Below are 20,176 nucleotides of genomic sequence, written 5' to 3'. Positions count from 1 at the left end.
AGCCTAATACTGGCCACAGTGCACACACTTTGGTCACACACTGTTTCAGTTTATATTTGTTTTTGCTTCTACTTTCTAATAGCATCAATTGTAAGTAGATAATTAAAATTTAAACACAATGCTATATCAGTAGACTATAGCTTAATATACATAGTATACTAACCGTACGTAATTAATCATTCTTTTTTATGGAAAGTATTTTGAGAAAGAGCATGTTCACGATGATACTTTCTCTTGCTTGATCTTTGCACTCCATTTCTTCTTACTTTGTTCTGCTCTGCTCTAAGAAGAAACCAGGCGGTGGTCAAAAAGTCTTTGGAGAGAAGGATTTCAGGCTCAGCTATATCATGAACTATGAATTGCCGCAACAACTGCAGTTCTTCAGGGCTATAAAAGTGATCTTAAAATTTTATATCAACGTTATTTGTTTTAGATAAGGTGAATGTGAAACCATTTAACATTTAATGTGAGGTTTAATGCCTTTATGTTTTTTATTTAAATAAAAAGGTATGAGCAAACCTAAGACAACACACATTAAGCCACTCCTGTAATGCAGCTTTTCTCTCGGACTTATGCGAATAATATTATAATTATAAGATCGATTCAATGTGATTTTGCTTACTGGTGACACAGACCTGTCTTTCCTTTGTTCCCTTGTGCACCCATCTGTTTCTTGGGTAACAGGTTTTTTGTCCTTGTTCTTGTTTTTATGTTTTTTTCTTGCTGAGCCTTGGGCATTATTTACTTGATCTCAAGTTTGTCCTTTGCTTGTACACCATCCCTTTCATTATATCCTGTCTTTTCCTGATTGCTAAGTTCTTTCACTTCTGATGAAACTGCAACATTTAGCATTTATCTATTCATTCATTATTCTGAATACAATAAACTGTATTCATAAATGACAGCATGTTTTTAATTAATGAAAGCAAGGGCTTCTTTAAGAATGAATGACATCAAATCAAATATGAAAAAAAAAACTGGATTATATTTCTAAAGGCACATCATGGCCTGATAATACCTTGGACTTGGCTTGATGCCTGAATTTATTTGATGGCTGAACTTTCCAAAAGTCAGGAGAATCTTCACATCACAATCTTAATTTATTACTGCCAGAATGAAAACAGCGGGAAATACATTATTGTTTCTGCCAATAGCAAAACAGCCATTGAAAGCAGGTTTATGTTTATGCCATACTGCAGCAGAAATGTTGCGATGTGGCATGGTGGTATGATATATCACTAATTTACTGATATATCATAATACATTAGAAGTGTCAGCTGCATACACATTTTTCCACCATATTAACCTTAGGACTGTACAAAGAGGTGCTGTGCAACGTATGGGAACTGAAAGAGAGAACATTGCCTTTCAGCAAGATTTATCCAGCATCACTGTTTCTTTTGCACCTTAGGGAATTGGAATCCTCTTCTAGCTCCACCAGCCATAAATCAAACTGTAAATGGAACAATGTTTTAGCCAGTGACTAAGAGTATACACACACACAAAGAGAGAGAGAGAGAGAGAGAGAGAGAGAGAGAGAGAGGGAGAGGGAGATGGCCACAGGTACAAACCACATACTCACTCCATTTACCACAACATGTTATAACAGAATATAATAGTTTGTTGTAGATTGCACTTTTGTTGTAGTTTGGTTGTTATCATTCTATATATGTAATACAATGTTAAAATATACTTTAGTGTCAATACAAACAACTCTTTCAAGTATGTGCAATTTTTTATATATATTTTCATTTTCTCATGTTTGCTACATAAGTTTACAATTGCAGAATTGAGAAAAGAAGAGGCAGCAACTAAAGATTTCAGGACTTTTAGCAGATGCGGCCCATATAAACAGAAGCCTTCATGTTCTAAAAGCATGGCGTTTCTATGGATACAGACTACACCATGCAGCCCTGGGACTCTCCTGCAGCACTCCCTCTACATTGGATTCAGCATTGCTCACTATTTAACACAACTCTTCCTATCAGCATTAAGGCCCCATGGACGATCACACAGAGAATTCAGCTATTCTTCTGAAACAGAGCCACCCATGTAGAGCAGGGATAATGCCCCACATATTCAAAAAGGGTAAATCTATTCAGTACTGTTTGCTGGAGCTGCTCTAAATGCAGGCAGAGGTTGAGATGTGTACTACAGATAAGTAAGAGCTTGTAGAAAATGTAGACTCTGATACATCACTGTTGTTAATAATGTTATTAAACATACATATGCCTGTGCAATTAGAAAAACAATAGTGTCCAAGAGTATTTTCTAAAACAAATTGGTTTACATGAACTATAATAGCACATGAATGCCTCCCAGTGTACACTTTTGTTATTGCACATTTTCCCATTATCATTAACCTGCATAGTAAAAAAGTTATTTACAATATAAATTACAATAATGCTTGTATTTTGTGAACTTTGTATGCAAAGCACTTATATTTGTTTCCTACGTGCTTTATCTCATACATATGCTAAAAGACTTTTTTTTTTAATTGAATTGAAGTTAGATTTTTGTCATCAATGCTTCATCTTTGTATTGAGCTAAAACAACAAAAAGCATTACTGCTGGACTGCACAAATACAAACACCATCACAACCCCACTACCAAATATTTGACAGATTTTTATCTCACCACAAATACACCACACATCTCTGTATAAAACCATTAAAATCTAACATCTAATATTTTACTGCGTGGCATGACATATGATCGATCTGCATGATATAAAAATAAAGTACACTTTCAGAGCAAAGACACAGCGGAAAGTCTTCCCTCCAGAAGTAAGCAGATATGGTGCACATATTATGTGTATATTTCTTTAAATAGCATTAATTTACTGTAAATACTAGATTTTTGTGCCCACTGTTTTTCCAATAACCTAAGCTTCTTACTTCTATTTTGATTTGAGAAATTGAGTTAAATTAGTACCTTGGCAACGTCCCAACAACCACCTTGTGTGATAAGTGACAAAACTCCCACCATGGTCTACCATTGCTGATTCACACATACTTAATTAAGGCTGGCTTTCAGTCATTCTATAATTTACACAATGTCTTTGTATTGAGCTAAAACACCAGAAAGAATCACTGCTGGAGGACAAGAAAATAAATGGATAAAGAAATAAATGGATTTAGTTTTTGTGCCCACTGTTCTTTCAGTAAATGAGGCTGCTAATCTCTATCTTGATATGCGAAATGTAGTTAAATTAGTACATTTGCAACGACCAAATAACCCCCTTGTGTGGTAAATGAAAAAAAAAGCTCTGTACCATTGTCCTTCATTACTGAGTCACACATATTTACCATGTTCATGATCAGTATAAGGTGCATTTTTTTCTTTTCATTAATCTCATAAAAAATGAGAGTTTTTTTTTATTGAATTCACAGGATTTGCACTTTCTGATCTATAAGTCTAACAGCAAAGATATTTGATCACAATTTCAAATAATTTAATTTGCCTAATTTAAAACTTAAATTAATTAAATAAACAGACATTTTGTGAATACCAAGTTATTGCAATTTTCTGTTATAGTTTCTATATTGAATGTTCTGCAGGTTATAGAACTTGTAACTATTGTTGCATGGATGATAAACTACTGTGTGGATTACACGTAATAAGAAGTAAGGTTTATGAAAGTGCAGATCGGTTTATTTGCAGTGTAAGACATTAAACATGAACACAACAAAACAAATCACAAATTACAAGACAAAAGGAACCTGGTGCTGCTAGATCAGCATATTTCTCTACCCTCATAATAACAAGCATAATCTTAGAATATGAATCAGCATGTAGCAAAATTAACCAAAAATATAAGCAATGCACTAACATGCAAACCGTCAATCGATAGTAATGATTTCATTAACTTTTTTAATAATAAAGTTGAAAACATCAAGCAAAAAATCCAGACTATTAATTTAAATCCAAACTATTGCATAAATAACCCTGTTGCATAAATAACCCACTATAATTATAACAGATTGTCAATTACAAAGTTTTACTCCCATTAAAGAGAGTGAATTAATTTAATTTATTTCTTCATCAAAATCATCAACTTGTATTCTCGAGCTTTTGCCTACATTTTTCTTCAAACAGATCATTCCAAAAGTAATTGAACCTGTTCTTAAAATTATAAACTATTCCATCAGCACTGGTTATGTACCTAAATGCTTCAAACTGCAGTTATTAACTCCCCCAATTGAGAAACCTGACCTTGACGCTTGTCAGCTATCCAACTAAAGCCCAATATCAAACCTCCACTTTATCTTCAAGATTTTAGAAAAGGTTGTAGCACAGCAGTTCTGCTCACATCTGCATGGGAATAACTTTTTTTAATGTATCAGTCAGGATTTAGGCCTCATCATAGTACAGAGACGGCAGTAGTTAAAGTGGTAAATGACCTGTTATTAGACTCTGCTCAGGGTTGTCCTTACTTGTTTTGCTCGACCTTAGTGCAGCTTTTTACACCATTGATAATACTATCCTCCTTGCTTGACTAAAGAATGCTGTTGGAATAAAGGGAACAGCTCCCTCCTGGCGTAGGTCTTATCTGACTGATTGCTATCAGTTTGTTGATGTAAATGGTTCTCCACACTCTCATTTTTCCAAACTGCATTTTTCTTTATATATGCAGCCTCTGGGTGAAATGATACATAAAAATGGTATTCACTTCTGTTTCTATGCTGATGATACACAGTTGTATATTTAAGCAAAGCCATATGACAGAGATCATCTTAAAACTGTTGAGGAGAGTGTAAAGGACATTAGACAGTGGATGATAACTTCCTTCTGCTCAACTAAGATAAGACAGAAGTACATTTCTCCTTCAGGTATGGAACAGCCTTCCAATTAGTGTTCGGGACTCAGACACAGTCTCAGTGTTCAAATCGAGGCTGAAATCATATTTGTTTAGTCAAGCCTTATATCAGCAGATTTTTCATAGTTAAAGGAGCAGATCTGAAGGGATCATTGATATAGAGTGTTCGGTGAACTGGGTGGTCTCTTATCCCAGAGATCCCTCATGTATGTGTTACCTTCTGGTTCTGCTGCCATAGTGAGTCTTGCAGGAGTCCCCAACTGCACAATGTCCTTGAATTTTATAAAACAATAAGGATACTTAATAATCCATATTGTTCTCTTTCTGTCACCCCTCCTCTCTCTCTCTCTCTTGGTCGAGTTAATCATGCTCCTGAGGTTCTAGTGACCAGTGTTTCTGCCCCTCTACTCTCTAGGATCTTCCCGCATCGTCCCGGCCTGCCTCTGAATGGTGTTCTTCTAAATTAAAGGCCACTCTGTGCAGCTGGGGATGGTTTCTCATCAACAGCCTAGAGAGCCATGAAATTACAGAGTAAGAACAGGAGCTTTGAGGATTTGGATTTGGACTGTAGTTAATGTCAACAGTCTCCTACACTGACACAAGACTACAGTTTACATATGATCACCATCACTGCACACCTCAACATCGTTCAGCTGTAATAAATGGACATTCGGTACCACCCAGATGAGGATGGGTTCCCATTTTAAGTCTGGTTTCTTTCAAGGTTTCTTCCTTATGCCATCTCTAGTAGTTTTTCGGGGACACATAAAGAACACATCTCATTCATTCTTTGTCTGTGTACAGCTGCTTTGAGACAATATGCAAAGTTAAAAGCGCTTTACAAATAAAAATGAATTGAATTGAATTCAGGACAATATGTGTAAGTAAATGCTTAAATAGCATGGAATACATAATTACACTGTTTAATGAAATAGCATAGATTACACTGACTATTTTATTAAATAAACAAAAGAAAGCATTTCACTTTACAATGACAGGGAGGACATGGAAGTGTTGACAATTACAAGGTTGGTGTGGAAGAACAGAGCCATGATCGCAAATCCACTAAACACATTTGGGATGAAGTGGAATACTGACTTCACTCCAGGTTGCCTCACTGGACATCATTGCCTGACCTCACTAATGCTCCTGTGGCCGACTAAGCACAAATCCCTGCAGCCACACTATAAAAAAAATAAAAGACTTCACAGAAGAGTGTGATAAAAATTCACTGAAGACAATGGTACATATTTATTTAAAGTGCATCTAAAGGTGGATATCATTCTATTGGTGCACCAGTGTTTAACAATTAAGAATAAAACTGAAATCATTGTAAAGTTCTGAATTAATTGCATTTATAATATTTTTCAAAGGTGAATGATTGTACTAAGGACACCTAAGGACCCTAAGATTGATAATGAGCCACCAGTCAGGTCAAGGTGGTTAGATGACTTTTAGGTTACAGGTTGTTTTCTACAATGTCAAGAAGCCAAACATTCAAATCAACATAGGAGTGGTTGAAGGAACATGAAATCATTTTTTTGCAATTACAATCTTAGCCATTCTTTATAATGGTACAAAGCAGGAGTTTTAATTACAAGGAAAAAGTGAATAAAACTAAAATGCTTTTTATAATAAAGTTGATCACAATAAAAAAGGTACTTTTCAGTCTTTAAATGTTCAGTTTGCTCTTCTGCTGCTGTAGCTTTTCCATCAAGTTTTGATGTGCTGTGTGCTTTTGTAGATGGCAAAACAATGCATATTTCCTCAACACGGTGTTTCAGCCTGCAGACCCTCTGCACACCATTTGTTGTTTTTCACACTATTCAGTGTAAACACCAGGGGCTGTTGTGTGTGAAAATCCCAGAAGATCAGCAGTTTCTGAAATATTTAAACCAGCCCATCTGGCAGCAACAACCATGCCACAGTTAAAGCAACAGGGATCATATTTTACCAATTCTGATGACCGAGTATTTACTGTGAGTTTCTGGTTCTTCTGCAGTTACTGATGAAACAATGGATAGAGCAGTATTATAAAGTGAAAATTAAGTACTTCTTAGTGTATACTCGCTGGTCAATCTTCACAAAGAAGATTAAGTCTTAATTACTGGGAATTAATGTTATTCTAAATGTTGTTATAGAGAAGCGATACAGGGGCTACACTGAAAATTTAATTCTAGTTAATGACTGTAAAAGGCTCAAAATGTGTAGCTTAGATTATTTAATATACTTTCTTTCTTAGTAGTTAATTGGAGTAACAGTGAAAGTGTTAATGAAGGAACATCTTGTTCCTGTTTAAGGCCTGAATTGTTATATTAGTTGGTGGAACAATTATTCTAAAGTGTTACCACATAAAAGAAAAGAAACTGCTCAGAAATAATAATAAAAAAAACCCCAACAACATCATCATTCAGAAAATATAAATAATTGAAACAATTTTCTTATTTCACATTACAATCACACATAGGAAGTTTGAAGGAGGAAGGAGAAAACACAAAATGGCCATGCAGCCCATAACCCTGGTTAAGGGCAAAGCCCCCAGAATAGATGTGTAAGGCTGCAGTGCTACCTGCCCCTGTCACTCAGCAAAATAATATTTACAGTTTAAGTCCTCTATCTGCTTTAGGATTTTCATCTTTTTTTTTTAAATATTACTGAATCTCTGACAACAGAAATTACAGCTTGGTCCACAAGATTATCTATAACATCACTGAATTAGTTAGCTGATGTTAGCTAGCATGGTAATTTAGCTACAGGATAGTTATTATGTGCTTAGATTGAGAACAACCTATAGCTTTCAGAGTATACATAAACATCTGGCATGGAACTGAATCGAAATCACCTAACAAATGAAGACTTTAAAAATTAGCTCATGGTCTGGGCTATTCACCCCATCCCCAACAACTGTGATTTCTGCTCCAAAAAAAGCGTCAAGTCTTGACCTGTCTCGCTTCGGTGCCGGCAAGAAGGTTTCTTTTCTATGGGTCATGGGATCTGTAACTTCTCCAAAAACTCACATTTTGACCATTACATGTTCTGTTTTGCAACTAGCAAAAAATAAAAATAAAACAATAAATATATATCAACTATGATTTCTGCTTTATACAAAAATGTCAAGCCTTGACTTGTCTTGCATCAGTGCAAGTGAAAATCTCTCTTTATTCATGAGACCTGGAGTCTGTAACTTATCCAAAACAAGCCCATTTTGAACATTAGATGTTTTTATCTTCTGCTTTAGCACATATATATATATATATATATATATATATATATATATATATATATATATATATATATATATATATATACATACATACACACACACACACACACACACACACACAACTGTGATTTCTGCTTTCTACTGTGTCTTGCTTCTTTGCTGGTGAAAATATCTCTTTATTCATTTATCATAAGTATCTTCCAAAACGTTTTGGACCATTGCACGTTTCACTCTACACCTAGCAGTTGCATAGTCTTTTATTGTAGACTGTATAAAGTTTGGTTTCCTAAAACAAATGATATATTATTTTAACATTACGACTTCACGTCAGTCTACACGTCTCTTTTGTTTGTTTTTTTAAACTAAGTTAGCATGCTATTATTTCAGAATCGCGAGATGATCAAGGTTCCTCGTGTAGGACTTTGCAGTGTTACTGTTCCACTCGCGGTGTGTACGTGACAATTCGGGCGTTTACCCAAATTTAATGAGAGTGGGGGAGGGTCGGGGGGTCACACAGACCACCGCTTTCTAAAACGCGAGGAATTCCTGCGGTGTGAAACGCTGTGCACGTGCTCTGAGCGCTGATTGGTCCAGAAGTTTGACTCGATAGCAAACTTTCTTCAATGAATGAACGATTCAGTAACTTGCTGCTAAATAAATCAGATGTTTTTTTTTTTTTCACACAATGGTTCATATATGTTATAGGTTATATATAACCATTTCGACCATTTGTAAGCATTCCTATTATGCAATGGGTACAAAAAAAACTATATATAGAGTTTCCACTCCTACTTTTTAAAGCACAGTGAGAATCCTGTTACAAATTTACAAAAATAACTGACTGAATTAATCTGATTTGTGAGACTGTAGATTGAGTATTAGATTAATCTAATAGCAAAACTTGTGATCACGTGATCATAATCATTCGAGTCTGAGCATACGCCACCCCAACACTAAACTCAAACGCGCTAGACGTATTACATTATGTTTCAACTTTTGTTCGAACTATTTTACATGTTGGGGTGGGGGTCATGGCGCCATTTTCTTCACTCCCAAATCACCAACCATTCACGTTTGCACCCCCCAACGGAAGTGAAGATCGTAAACCGATCACGCTTCCAGAGAGCCGCGGGCGTTTGTAGAGCAGATGAAACGCGGAGAACGTGCCCTGTAAGCTGATTGGCTACGAAGTATGACGGAGGCGGAGCCAAAGACCGCCGCCTATAAATATTGCTGGGGAACTTCTGCGAGTTCGTGAGCTTCTTGGTCTGTTCCCAACATCCAGTCAGATCTTACCACAGGACATTTCCACCCCACTATTCACCATGGATTATTCGCAATCAGATTCTGGGGTTTCAAAACGCCTTTCATGGGGGAGAGTGGTCCAGAAACTGCTCCATCATACCGACGACCCCAAATCGACAGGGAAAAGAGATTCAGGTAAGCTCAGGTTAAATGTTTGAGCCTCGATAGAGCGAACACTGGTTCAACGTCTACAGGAAAAGTTTACTAAAGATCTAAATTATGATCAATTTTAATGTTTTGAAAATAATGTCTGTTTCAGGGTGTCTATCGGTGATTTCCATGGACGACGATCCCTTTGAAGAGGCTTTGTGTGCGGAGACTGTAGCCAACGTGTCTGAGGTCCTGAGTGAAAGCAGTACTGAGCTCCTCGGCTCCTCCAGACTGGTGGTTCCTCACGATTTGCTGGAAAGGATCGGCCAGGAGCTGCTTCAGCTGGCTGCAACCGAACCCTGTGGTCTCCGAGGAGCCATCATCGACGTGTGTGTGGACAACAGCAAGACTCCTCAGAGTGTTGGACACATATCTGTGGACCCCGATATTGTTCCAACGTTTCATCTCACATTTTTACTGCGGCTGGATCTTGGGGGACTGTGGCCGAAGTTCACGAGTAGACTCAGTAACTGTGTGAAACTAAGCACAAGCTTTACTGTGCTAAAGAGAAAGCTGTACAGCTCAGAGGAAGTGTACGTGGAAGAATTATGACCTGAAGATAAAAGCACTTCTTAAAATACTCTTACTAAGAGTTCTATGCAAACCCTACTTAAACTCTTGACTTTTTTTATTATTATTTCCTAAGAAAAGTATGGGTTTTACTATACTGTTTTAAGCTGATGTAGGGCAAGATGTCTTAAAATTTACAGTACAAGCCCTATAAAATACCCATCACTTGAGTAATGGCAGCTAAAATGATTCTACCTCAGGAAAGAAATGTCAGGCATTTTATAATTGTGCTTATATTATTCTATGAAATGCTTGAATGTTTGCACAAATAGAAATTTGCACTACCTCATTATGTCAAAGTTTACAAAATGTATGTTAATGATTTTATCAAGTGTTCTTTCATCATGATAGCTAAAGGAAAGTGTAACTAAATGAGGAACAGAACCAAAAGTATTGAATCCTAACATACTGCCAAAGATTTGTATAGTTCTATTTTTTATATATGTACATATCTTTTGGACTTTTTTTACAAATTAAACTACATAATGATGCCAAAAAAAATTTCTGTTCATTCAGTAATTTATTTGATCTTTTCTTTCTATTGTCTCTACCACACACCTTTCATTTGGTATAATTACAGCTGTTTCTCAGACCCCTCATATCTATAATTAAATTGCACACAAGAATAGGTGATTTAAATTTTAATAAATACAGGGCAAAATCTCCATTAATCTCAAAGGCTTCTTAAAAAAAAATCCAACAGGTAATCTACAGTGAGGAATTAAATAACAAATGGCAAAAATCCAAATAAGGCTTTCTTGATGTTCTTGCAGTTCAATAAAAAAAAAAAAAATGAACTGGCTCAGATGAGATTTTACAACTTGCTTAACAGAAAACTTGGATGCATGGACAAAGTAAAAGGCATTACGTGTGGCGCGTAACTTACCATTTATAATATACCTATTTGTTTGTTTCACATTCATATAGCATTACCAATTACTTTCATATCAGCACAATTAACTGTTAGTGCTGTGCTTCAGATCTTTTCAGCTACCCAATGATGTCACACTTCATCATTATGGGAAAGAGGAAAGAGAACCGTGGCTGCTGCTAACTTTTTCTTTTCTTGAACTGGTGCAAATTTCCAAAAATTTGTTTGGTAAGGTTATAGTTGGTCACCTTTAAATATGGACTTTCCTGAAACAACAGGGAAAAATAAAAATAAGTCATGTGGAAATCAAATAAATGTACACTGAATTAAGTTTTAAATCTACATTGTTCATAACGTGTTATAAAAGACTATTCTGATAAAAAAAAAAAAATGAATGCCAAATACAGCACAATGTAAATAAAATCTTGTTAAGCAACAGTAGACAAATCAAAGATTGTAAATTTTAGAATAACTGCTTTAATGTAAACCATACATATTTAATTTAATAAAATAATTTAATTAAAATCATTTAGTCGTTGAGGTCTGAGCGGTGCTATTATAGAAAACATTTTAACATCTAGATAATCATGCCATAAAATTAAACAACTCTGGTATAACTGCTAGTATGTTAGAGATATTTTTGAAACGTGTGCATAATAAAAAAGAAATACATTATTTGGTTTCTAAAAAGTAAATACATTACACACACACACACACACACACACACACACACACATATATATATATATATATATAAATAATGTTTTCATAAACACTTACTTGTTTTTTAGTGTCCATGTAAAAGGACCTGAATGTCTGACAGCTTTGAACAGCTGGGTGTACCCATCTTCTGGGCCCTTTGGTATAAGTCTGAATCTCCAAAATAGCGTGCCCGATACAACAGTCCTTCCTCTGTAATGGCAAGCTCAAATATTTAGTACTGAACATCATGTGTGTTAAGTATGATAACTGTGCAGCACTTTGGACCACTTAATAAAACAAATGTATCAAATTTTAAACCTCTGCCCTTCTCCTGATAAATAAGTGGATGCTTGTGGTTTTTATAAGATGATATGAAACTTAAAATTGTCTCGAAGTGCTATCTACAATGCCACTAGTGGTATCACTCACTCTGTTGCTTTTCCTTCCAGCAGTTATTTCGAAGGTTTGAAATGTAGTCATCCTCCACACTTTGCTCAACATTTTTGAGATGCTTTCCAGTATATTCTTCTGAAAAGTGGTCACCTACATAGTAAGGCACTTTCAGATTAGTTGTTTGTCTTCTGTTCGTGTGCCCTGAGGATCTGTAACATATAAAACATTACATTAATTCTTGAAGCAATGACACCTAAAAGTCTGAAAACACATAGAAAATAAATCTGAGACTTAAAACAAATGTAAGGGCTTAGATTTTTTAATTGTTAGAACAAAGGCATTAAATCTTCAACACTGTGAATAGTTAAATGTTCCAAATGCTCTAAAGTTGTCTTGGTCCCTATTTAAATGCTAGCAATTTGAGACAATGACCATATTAACTGCTCATTTCTACTACTCTAGTAAAACCTGTTCAGAAGACACTGCTCAATCTGATCTAAAATGAATCAAAAGGTTTTGCACAATCTTGCTGCAAAAAGGCCACCACCAATACTAAACATTTTTCATTTAGTGAAACTCACTGCTGTCACTAATATAATCTGTAATAAATAAACAGCTGTATTCAGAAAAAAGAACAAAAAATATATATATTTTAAGATTTGATTATTTACCAGAAAGGCTAACTGTCTTCTCCAGGTTGTTAATTACACAAAATGGACTGTTTGCTAAATTTTTAAATAGGTACATTTAACAAATTATACTCTTTGGTATATAAAATGAACATGAGTCAGACAAGTTTAAAAATAAAAAGGTATATGCTGGTGAATATAAGATGAGTGCAGACTTACGGCCGGTGGCTGAGACTGTAGGGGGGGCTGGACACCATCAACTGGCTAAGAGCTGAAACTATAATTAGGACGAGGATGGGCATCAGCTGAACAAACAGAGCAAGGCTTCCCTAATTTGTGGAAAAAATAATAATAAAGCATAATCTGTCCAACACTGCACTGTTCTTAGTGTAAAAAAAAAAAAAATCAGTTTGTGGGTACACACCTTGGTAAACACATTTGCTGTCTTGAAAGAAACTGTGGTAAAATGCTCTAAAATGCATTAAACAGACAGCATGTTTTTAAAGAGGTTATAAAACTTTCCCAGTGCATAGTTACTTACATCTCTCCGTTGTTCTCTTCGTTCATGCCTCTGGTTATGTCCAAATCTCATCCTGCCATTACTATAAACATGGACATTGCCTGGAAGAAGTCAAGCAACTCATGAATGATTAAGTAGTGTACATTTGCAAACCTGCCAGCTCAGAAGAGGAAATGTGTGTAGTATAGCCACAATTTTAAATAATTAAAAAAATTAATAATTCCATGTTTTATATTTAATCCTTAGACTTACTGTTTGTCTAAAACTCCTCATACAAACTGGAAAATGCTGATCATCTGCTGTTGAAACTGAACAAATGAGTCTGGGTTTAATTATGTTTAATATAGGTTAAATATTGGTTTATATATATATATATATATATATATATATATATATATATATATATATATATATATATATATATATATATTTTTTTTTTTTTTTTTTTTTTTCCAGTGACATGTAATAAATAAATAGTTAATTTTGTTAACTATATTATTATCTAACTTTGGACAGATGAAAATATACTGATAGATTTTATTTCACACAGATGAATAACCTGCATTTAGCTTGAGTGAAAGTGAGGGTGCCATGTGAGTTAAACACGTAAAATATAGAGCCAAGCAGGAAAATCAAGTCAAAAGCCAGTAATGTGTGAAGGGAAGGGAAGGGCGCTCAGTGGTCTTCTAAGAATCTGTGGCTAGTCTCTAAGTCCAGATACACATTGAGTGTTTCATATGTAGTTTTTATTTGCGGGTGGGGCAGATCAAGTAAAACTACTTGTTTGGAAAGTTCCTGAAAGATGAAATGGGGGCTCCTACGCATGAAAGTTGGCATGAAAATGCACAAAAGTTGACAGTTCTGCACGTACAAAGGAAAGATGTAACAAAAAGCCTACAACATCCATGGATCTGTGAAACTGTTTTGCTTCCACTTTCATAATTGTAAACATTTCACCTAAACATTATGCTCCATCTGGTTACAAAAAATGGTTTACTTTATCTTCCCAGATTTCCAATGTGGCACCACTGGGGCAAAAAAAAAATAAAATCATAATATTTACTAATTTTCATCTCCTGCCCCCTTTACTCTTTGCCTATCTTAAAAAAAAAATGACAAAAAAAAGAAAACATTAAATAAATAAAAAAAGCGCATAATACACACACAGTGAAGTATGTGATCCTCCTGATTGTACAACTTTCATTTGATCCCTAAACACCTTTACTGAAACTACTGTAGCCTGATGCTTTGCCCAGTCACAATCTGTGCTTTTAAACTTCATTGGTTAATAATAGTAATTAGAAATATATATCAAGTTAATTTTAAGATGCCTGTTAAGCTAGTTTCTATGTAAAATGCCAGCAGAGGTCAAAGAGTTTATTTTTTCTGGTTACCCCCCCTCCCCAACACACATACACAAACACATCAACACAAAACATGCTCTAAGAAGTGTTTTTCCAAGCAAAACACTTTCCTCCAGGGTCTACTAGTTTTCTTCCCAATACAGCTTGGGATCACATATCAAACAGCAGCAGCAATCCAGTGTCTAATCACATCACCCGATCACCGTAGCCTAGCCACTCTCAGCAGTGGCTTCACCATATACAGAACAGCCAAAGTGTTCACTTACTAGATGGGAATCCACCGCCGAAGAACATGTTAAAGAGATCCTCTGGCGAAATATCTGCCTCAAAACCATGATGAGAATGGCCATGACGCGAGTGTTGAACTTTCTCCTCGCCATAAAGGTCGTACTGCTTCCGCTTTTCGGTGTTACTAAGAACGGCATACGCATTTCCGATAGCTATAATGGAAATGGTATAAAGATTATAGTAACCTTCCCAAAACTGCTGAATTCTGATATTGTGAATAGCAATTAGGTTTGATTCAAACAAGCAAGTGAGAGTTACAAAGCATCGACATGACATACCTTTAAAAGCCTCTGTAGCACCTGGAGCATGGTTTTTATCTGGATGAAATTTCAAAGCCAGTTTTCGGTATGCTTTCTTTAAATCGTCATAGGACACATCTTTAGTGACTCCCAGAGTCTCGTAATAAGTTTTGCACTTCTTTATCCTACATAATAACAAAGACATATTACCACACCAAGACAAAATATTACCAGCAAGTTGCCACAATTAATCACATTGTATAGCAATAGTAGAATTGTGGCCAAAAGTAAATGTACTGTTTGACTGCATCCAGTTGTTCTGCTGTATATGACTTGGTTCCATCTGTGGCACTGTCTTCTGATCTTTCCTCTCCAGCGCTGGCAGCTCGGTGTCGAACTCCATTGCCTTCGTTTTCTCCACAGTTATTATTACTGCCATGCGGATTTCCATTCAGAGTTAAAGATTCTAATAAACCTAAAACAGCATGGTGAAGTAAAAACATGGGTCTTTCAAATTGACATGAGAAGCTGCAAGCAAATGTAATAGTCACTGAAAACAAATTTGTTTTGCGTCAAATGTTGTATTAGTCCACAATAAAATTAATGTGTCTGCAGAGAGCTTTTAATCTCATTTCAGAGATGCTTTACAGATATTTAAGGACTGTGAAAGTCACAGTACGCATCTTCCCCAAATAATAACACTACCATCTCAGGGATGTACTGTTTACATCAAACAGTGTCTCAGAGAACTCATGTTTACACGCAATTCATATTCTTTAAAGCAGGATAATGCAGAAAACAAGAGCTTAAACACAATCACAGTGAGCTGGTTTGTCCAATTTATACGAAACACCGCAGTAACGTGATTAATTGGGGCGGGGTATTGTGGTAATAATTTACTAGCAATCCTGGGTACAGTAAACTATACAACACCAGCACAGCAACTTAGCTATTTTTATTATGTTCACATGCAGAATAATCGTAAAATCATGTAATAACAGTACAGAAAGTAGTCAAAAGGCATACTGTTATATACAAACATACAAGTTAGACTAGACACTCGGATGCTGGATAAGGTTAGCCATCGGGCTAGCTCCTAAACGCTACCGTTTTTGGCTCTCGTGTAGCCCAACAGAAACAAATCCCCTTACGCTGCGCCTTCTGCGTAGGAAATAATTTTTGCGCCTTCTCCAGGAACCTACGAGCCTTGTCGGGCTGATGATTTTGGAGCGCCGAGACGGCAATTTCTATACAGCGTTCCGCCTCGTCCTTGTTTGATTCCATTGCGACAGCGGAACTGAAAATGGCTTTCAGGCGCCACATGATGACGCGGGCAAAAAAAACACAACACCACCAAATGCTCAGGTCGCATCTGTTATGCGTCACAGCGTGGGACCGGCAACACTTCCCCGAACTGACGGAGAACGACGGTGATGGGAAAACTTTCAATCCGCCCAGACTGTAGGATCTGAAATTAGACTTCTAAGTGAAATGCGCCTGAATAAGATGTTCCCAGCAGTATTTAAAGGTGCTGGGGATCTTCTAAAAGTCTCCAACCGCTATGGAACACTCAGTCGCAGTTTAATGTGTGTCAGTAGTACAGAAAACAGGAGACGCAAAAAGAAATCCTTGCTTTCAAATAGAGAAGCTCTGCCTCTGGAGGAAAGACTTGCTGATACAGTGACCCCTTTGTGGTGACTGAGTTATGAGGAGCAGCTTCAGTGGAAACAGGAACGACAGCACACGATTTTACTTCAGATGATCAAACACCTAGAACAGGACTCCTCTCTTTCTTCCAATAAGGGAGAACTCCCATTTCCTATTCTGCCTATAGTGCCTTCACCAGTCAGAGATGGCTACCGCAATAAATCCACTTTCTCAGTCAACAAAGGAGTGGATGGAGATCCAAAAACTGTAGGATTCTACATTGGCACTGGAAAAGGTAGAGACATTGTCTGTGTTCACGGTGACCATCTTCTTAACATGCCGGCAAAGCACAAACTTGTGAGACGCTGCTATGAGGAGTTTATACGTGCTTCGCCACTGAGACCGTGCATTTTGTTTCATGATGGAGGACACTGGAGAGAAATTACAGTGAGAACAAACTCTGCCGGTAACACAATGGCCATAGTATATTTCCATCCACAAAATCTAAGTCCTGAGGAGATTGATGTCCATAAAGCATCTCTAGTAGAATATTATATCGAAGGACCAGGGTCCGTTTGCCAGTTGGACTCTCTCTATTTCCAGGAAAGCACCATGACCCGATGCAGTCATGAAGATTCCCCATACCAGTTGCTATATGGGGAACCCCATATCTATGAGGAGATACTTGGATTTAAGTTTCGCATCTCTGCTGATTCCTTTTTTCAGGTAAACAGAGATGCAGCAGAGGCCCTGTACACAACAGTAGCTGAGCTCAACAAGGATAGTGAAAAAGGAACTCTGTTGGATGTGTGCTGTGGTACAGGAGCTATTGGCATTTCACTGTCCCCCAGATTGAAAAAGGTCATTGGCATTGAACTGATTGAGCAAGCTGTACAGGATGCGAAATATAACGCAGCACTAAATGGTGTTGAGAACTGCGAGTTCTTGTCAGGGAAAGCAGAGGTTGTTCTTCCTAATCTGATAAATGCGATGCACTTTGAGGGAACACTCACAGCTGTTGTGAATCCATCCAGGGCAGGTCTGCATTATAGAGTGATCCGAGCCCTGCGCAATCATCCAGACTTACAAAGACTTATCTATATATCCTGCAAGCCAGAAGGAGAAGCAATGCGGAATTTTCGGGAGCTCTGTGGAAAGACTGATTTAAAAAGAAGGTTTACTGGAGAGTGCTTTAAACCCAAACTTGCTGTTCCTGTGGACATGTTTCCACACACACCTCACTGTGAACTGGTGCTTGTATTAGAACGATAAATATTAATGTTTAATAAACTTACCATAGCTGTTATACTATTTTTTTTTTTTTTCTGGTGTGGTCGACTGAAGTTTAAAAAAAAAAAATTTTAATAACCTATTACTGGTATTATGATCCTCAAAAGAAGATGGAAATGCAGCCTCTTTAGAGCCCAGTGCACTAAAGAACAAATCACAACTAGTTATGACGTTGAGGACTCTTTATTAGTTATGTTGAATGTAGAAAGCTCCTGTCCCCAGTTTATTTGCATGTAACAATATACATACAGCTCATTCAGTTTGAGATATAGTCAATACAAACAAACTAAAAACAATAGTATATTTTTTTAGTTTTACAATTAAAAGATGAATAGTACTATAACCAATTTTCCTCACATAAGTTTGACTGGCTTTATAAACTTTCTTATCGTTCTTATCAAATTAACTTGATTTGAACCAGCACAGCACCCCAAATTTAGCAAACTTTATTGATACAAACAGAACATTTATGTCAAATAAAGACTTTCGACTGTCCATGTTTTTTTTCTAAGTATTGCAATAGTTTTTCTTAACGTCCTTCACAAAACAACTTTTGGCCATATACGTCAGTTATTTAATCTACAAAGTAGGAGATAAACAAAGCTCGGAACGGTATGTTGCGGATTAGGCAAGAAGTGCTGCCAAAAAGACTATTTTGAAGTTATGGATAGAACGATCAGCTACTGCAACAAATCAGTAAAGGCTAGAGAATTGATGTAACAAATTGTTCTTTAAAAAAAATTTAAATAAATTACAGTATATGACACTGCACATTTTAGTGGTTTGCTTATTTATTTTTTAAAATCGATAAGTAAAATGTATTTATTTATTTTTGCATTATTTATACGTGTAATATTTACGTGTATAAAAACCTGTGTTAATAATACTAACAAATGACTGTAGACTCACCAAGCCTATAGGTAGAACCTCCATCTTCCATTTAAAGTTTGACAAATCATCAAAAAATTTATTTATCTCTGGTTACCACTTTATTCTAATCAAGATTGCAGTGGATTTGTAGCCAATCCTGAATGCAAGATGGGAGAATTCATCCTAAAAGGGATACTGGTCCATCACAGGTGACCGATCATATAGGGCGGAAATTGACATAGCCAGTCCATTTACCTGTATGTATTTCAAACGTTGCACAAATAAAGCCACGGGTGTTGTGGCAAGTTCGAGTCAGGAGTTTCTTACATCATTTATTCCTCTCAAAATGTTCTGCTTGATGTTGAACTGAGCTTGAATTGTATGTCCAGTGGATACCACCAACTGTCAAAGGTGGTTCTAGCTTAAATAAGGTATATATATGTGAGGTTCACCCACTTTCAGCTTTGAAAGGCTCCTCTCTATTTCATCTACCATCACTGGATGAGTAAGACATATTCTCAGAGCAGTCTACAATACATTTCTGAGAGCTTCCTTTTATGTAACGTGAGCTCATCCAACCCCCGCCTCTCCTTTCTGAGTGTATGAGTGGGGGGACTTCAGGTGGGTGCAGACTCTAAGTCCCGACCAGGTTCTTTCACCATGACATGATATAATAATGGACGCGACCGTGCAAATGAGCGTTATATGGATATAAATATTTCACTGCCAAGTCGCAGTCAAAACAAGTTTAAAACACACTGTGCCCTGATTGGTGACTTTCTGCGCGTTTGGCCTGTGTAGCTTTTATCCTCTTAATAAATAAAAAGTAACGACTGATTAAATTGACTTTGTTACTGTAGATCACTGATATATATATATCCTCAAAACACACACATACGTATATAAATAGAGAGAGAGAGAAAGAGAGAGAGAGAGATAAAAAAAAATAGTGATTGTTTGGACAGCAGAATCCAGCATAATCATCAGCTGACAACCAATGAGACTTTCAAAGCAGGGTGGCATCAGTCACCTCCCAACCAACTGCAACATTTATAAATGGAACGAGAGGCTTAGTTAAGCAAATGGAATAAAGCACTAGTGCAGCTCTCCGAATAACTTGCTGTAACTAGCATTTTAAAGGTAGGTCGACAAAAACAAGGTATTAACAGCTACCAATTGAGAGCAACGCATGTTAAACTACTAACACAATAGAGTTCTTTTTGTGTGCTTTTTTTAATTATTATTGTAATCTTTTTTTAATGAACGAGGCTTTCATGAGGCTTTGTCTCTTTCAGG

General features: G+C 36.4%; 3 protein-coding genes across 3 annotated transcripts; 2 read left to right on the top strand and 1 right to left on the bottom strand.

Moving 5' to 3' along the window:
• Nucleotides 1-9,289: 9,289 nt before the first annotated feature.
• On the top strand, nucleotides 9,290-10,460 carry LOC124402623 (DNA damage-inducible transcript 4 protein-like). Its single transcript, XM_046875766.1, has 2 exons — nucleotides 9,290-9,482; nucleotides 9,607-10,460. Exons 1-2 carry the CDS (start codon nucleotides 9,368-9,370, stop codon nucleotides 10,047-10,049), a joined length of 558 nt encoding a protein of 185 aa, XP_046731722.1. The 5' UTR covers nucleotides 9,290-9,367; the 3' UTR covers nucleotides 10,050-10,460.
• A 233-nt stretch (nucleotides 10,461-10,693) lies between these two features.
• dnajb12a (DnaJ heat shock protein family (Hsp40) member B12a) lies at nucleotides 10,694-16,403 on the bottom strand. The gene is made up of 9 exons (XM_046875755.1): nucleotides 16,225-16,403; nucleotides 15,371-15,548; nucleotides 15,113-15,258; nucleotides 14,813-14,986; nucleotides 13,204-13,283; nucleotides 12,882-12,991; nucleotides 12,070-12,242; nucleotides 11,719-11,850; nucleotides 10,694-11,204 (listed from the first exon to the last, which is right to left on the bottom strand). The coding sequence occupies exons 1-8, from the start codon at nucleotides 16,394-16,396 to the stop codon at nucleotides 11,726-11,728; spliced, it is 1,158 nt and encodes a 385-aa protein (XP_046731711.1). The 5' UTR covers nucleotides 16,397-16,403; the 3' UTR covers nucleotides 10,694-11,204; nucleotides 11,719-11,725.
• Nucleotides 16,404-16,458: 55 nt separating this feature from the next.
• On the top strand, nucleotides 16,459-18,026 carry trmt2b (tRNA methyltransferase 2 homolog B). Its single transcript, XM_046875743.1, has one exon. The coding sequence runs from the start codon at nucleotides 16,832-16,834 to the stop codon at nucleotides 17,990-17,992; it is 1,161 nt and encodes a 386-aa protein (XP_046731699.1). The 5' UTR covers nucleotides 16,459-16,831; the 3' UTR covers nucleotides 17,993-18,026.
• The last annotated feature ends 2,150 nt before the right edge of the window (nucleotides 18,027-20,176 follow it).

Source organism: Silurus meridionalis, chromosome 2, assembly GCF_014805685.1.
Source record: "Silurus meridionalis isolate SWU-2019-XX chromosome 2, ASM1480568v1, whole genome shotgun sequence".
NCBI lineage: Eukaryota > Metazoa > Chordata > Actinopteri > Siluriformes > Siluridae > Silurus > Silurus meridionalis.
Note: the sequence above shows the minus strand (reverse complement) of the source record. Positions and strands in the feature narration are given on the sequence as shown.

What these genes read in the sequence shown, in the direction of transcription:
- LOC124402623 (XM_046875766.1), top strand. Translation starts at nt 9,368, where the DNA reads ATGGATTATTCGCAATCAGATTCTGGGGTTTCAAAACGCCTTTCATGG. An exon ending in GACAGGGAAAAGAGATTCAG is followed by an intron (nt 9,483 to 9,606) that starts GTAAGCTCAGGT and finishes TGTCTGTTTCAG; the next exon opens with GGTGTCTATCGGTGATTTCC.
- dnajb12a (XM_046875755.1), bottom strand. Translation starts at nt 16,396, where the DNA reads ATGTGGCGCCTGAAAGCCATTTTCAGTTCCGCTGTCGCAATGGAATCA. An exon ending in TCCTACGCAGAAGGCGCAGC is followed by an intron (nt 15,549 to 16,224) that starts GTAAGGGGATTT and finishes ATGCTGTTTTAG; the next exon opens with GTTTATTAGAATCTTTAACT. An exon ending in CAACTGGATGCAGTCAAACA is followed by an intron (nt 15,259 to 15,370) that starts GTACATTTACTT and finishes GTTATTATGTAG; the next exon opens with GATAAAGAAGTGCAAAACTT.
- trmt2b (XM_046875743.1), top strand. Translation starts at nt 16,832, where the DNA reads ATGATCAAACACCTAGAACAGGACTCCTCTCTTTCTTCCAATAAGGGA.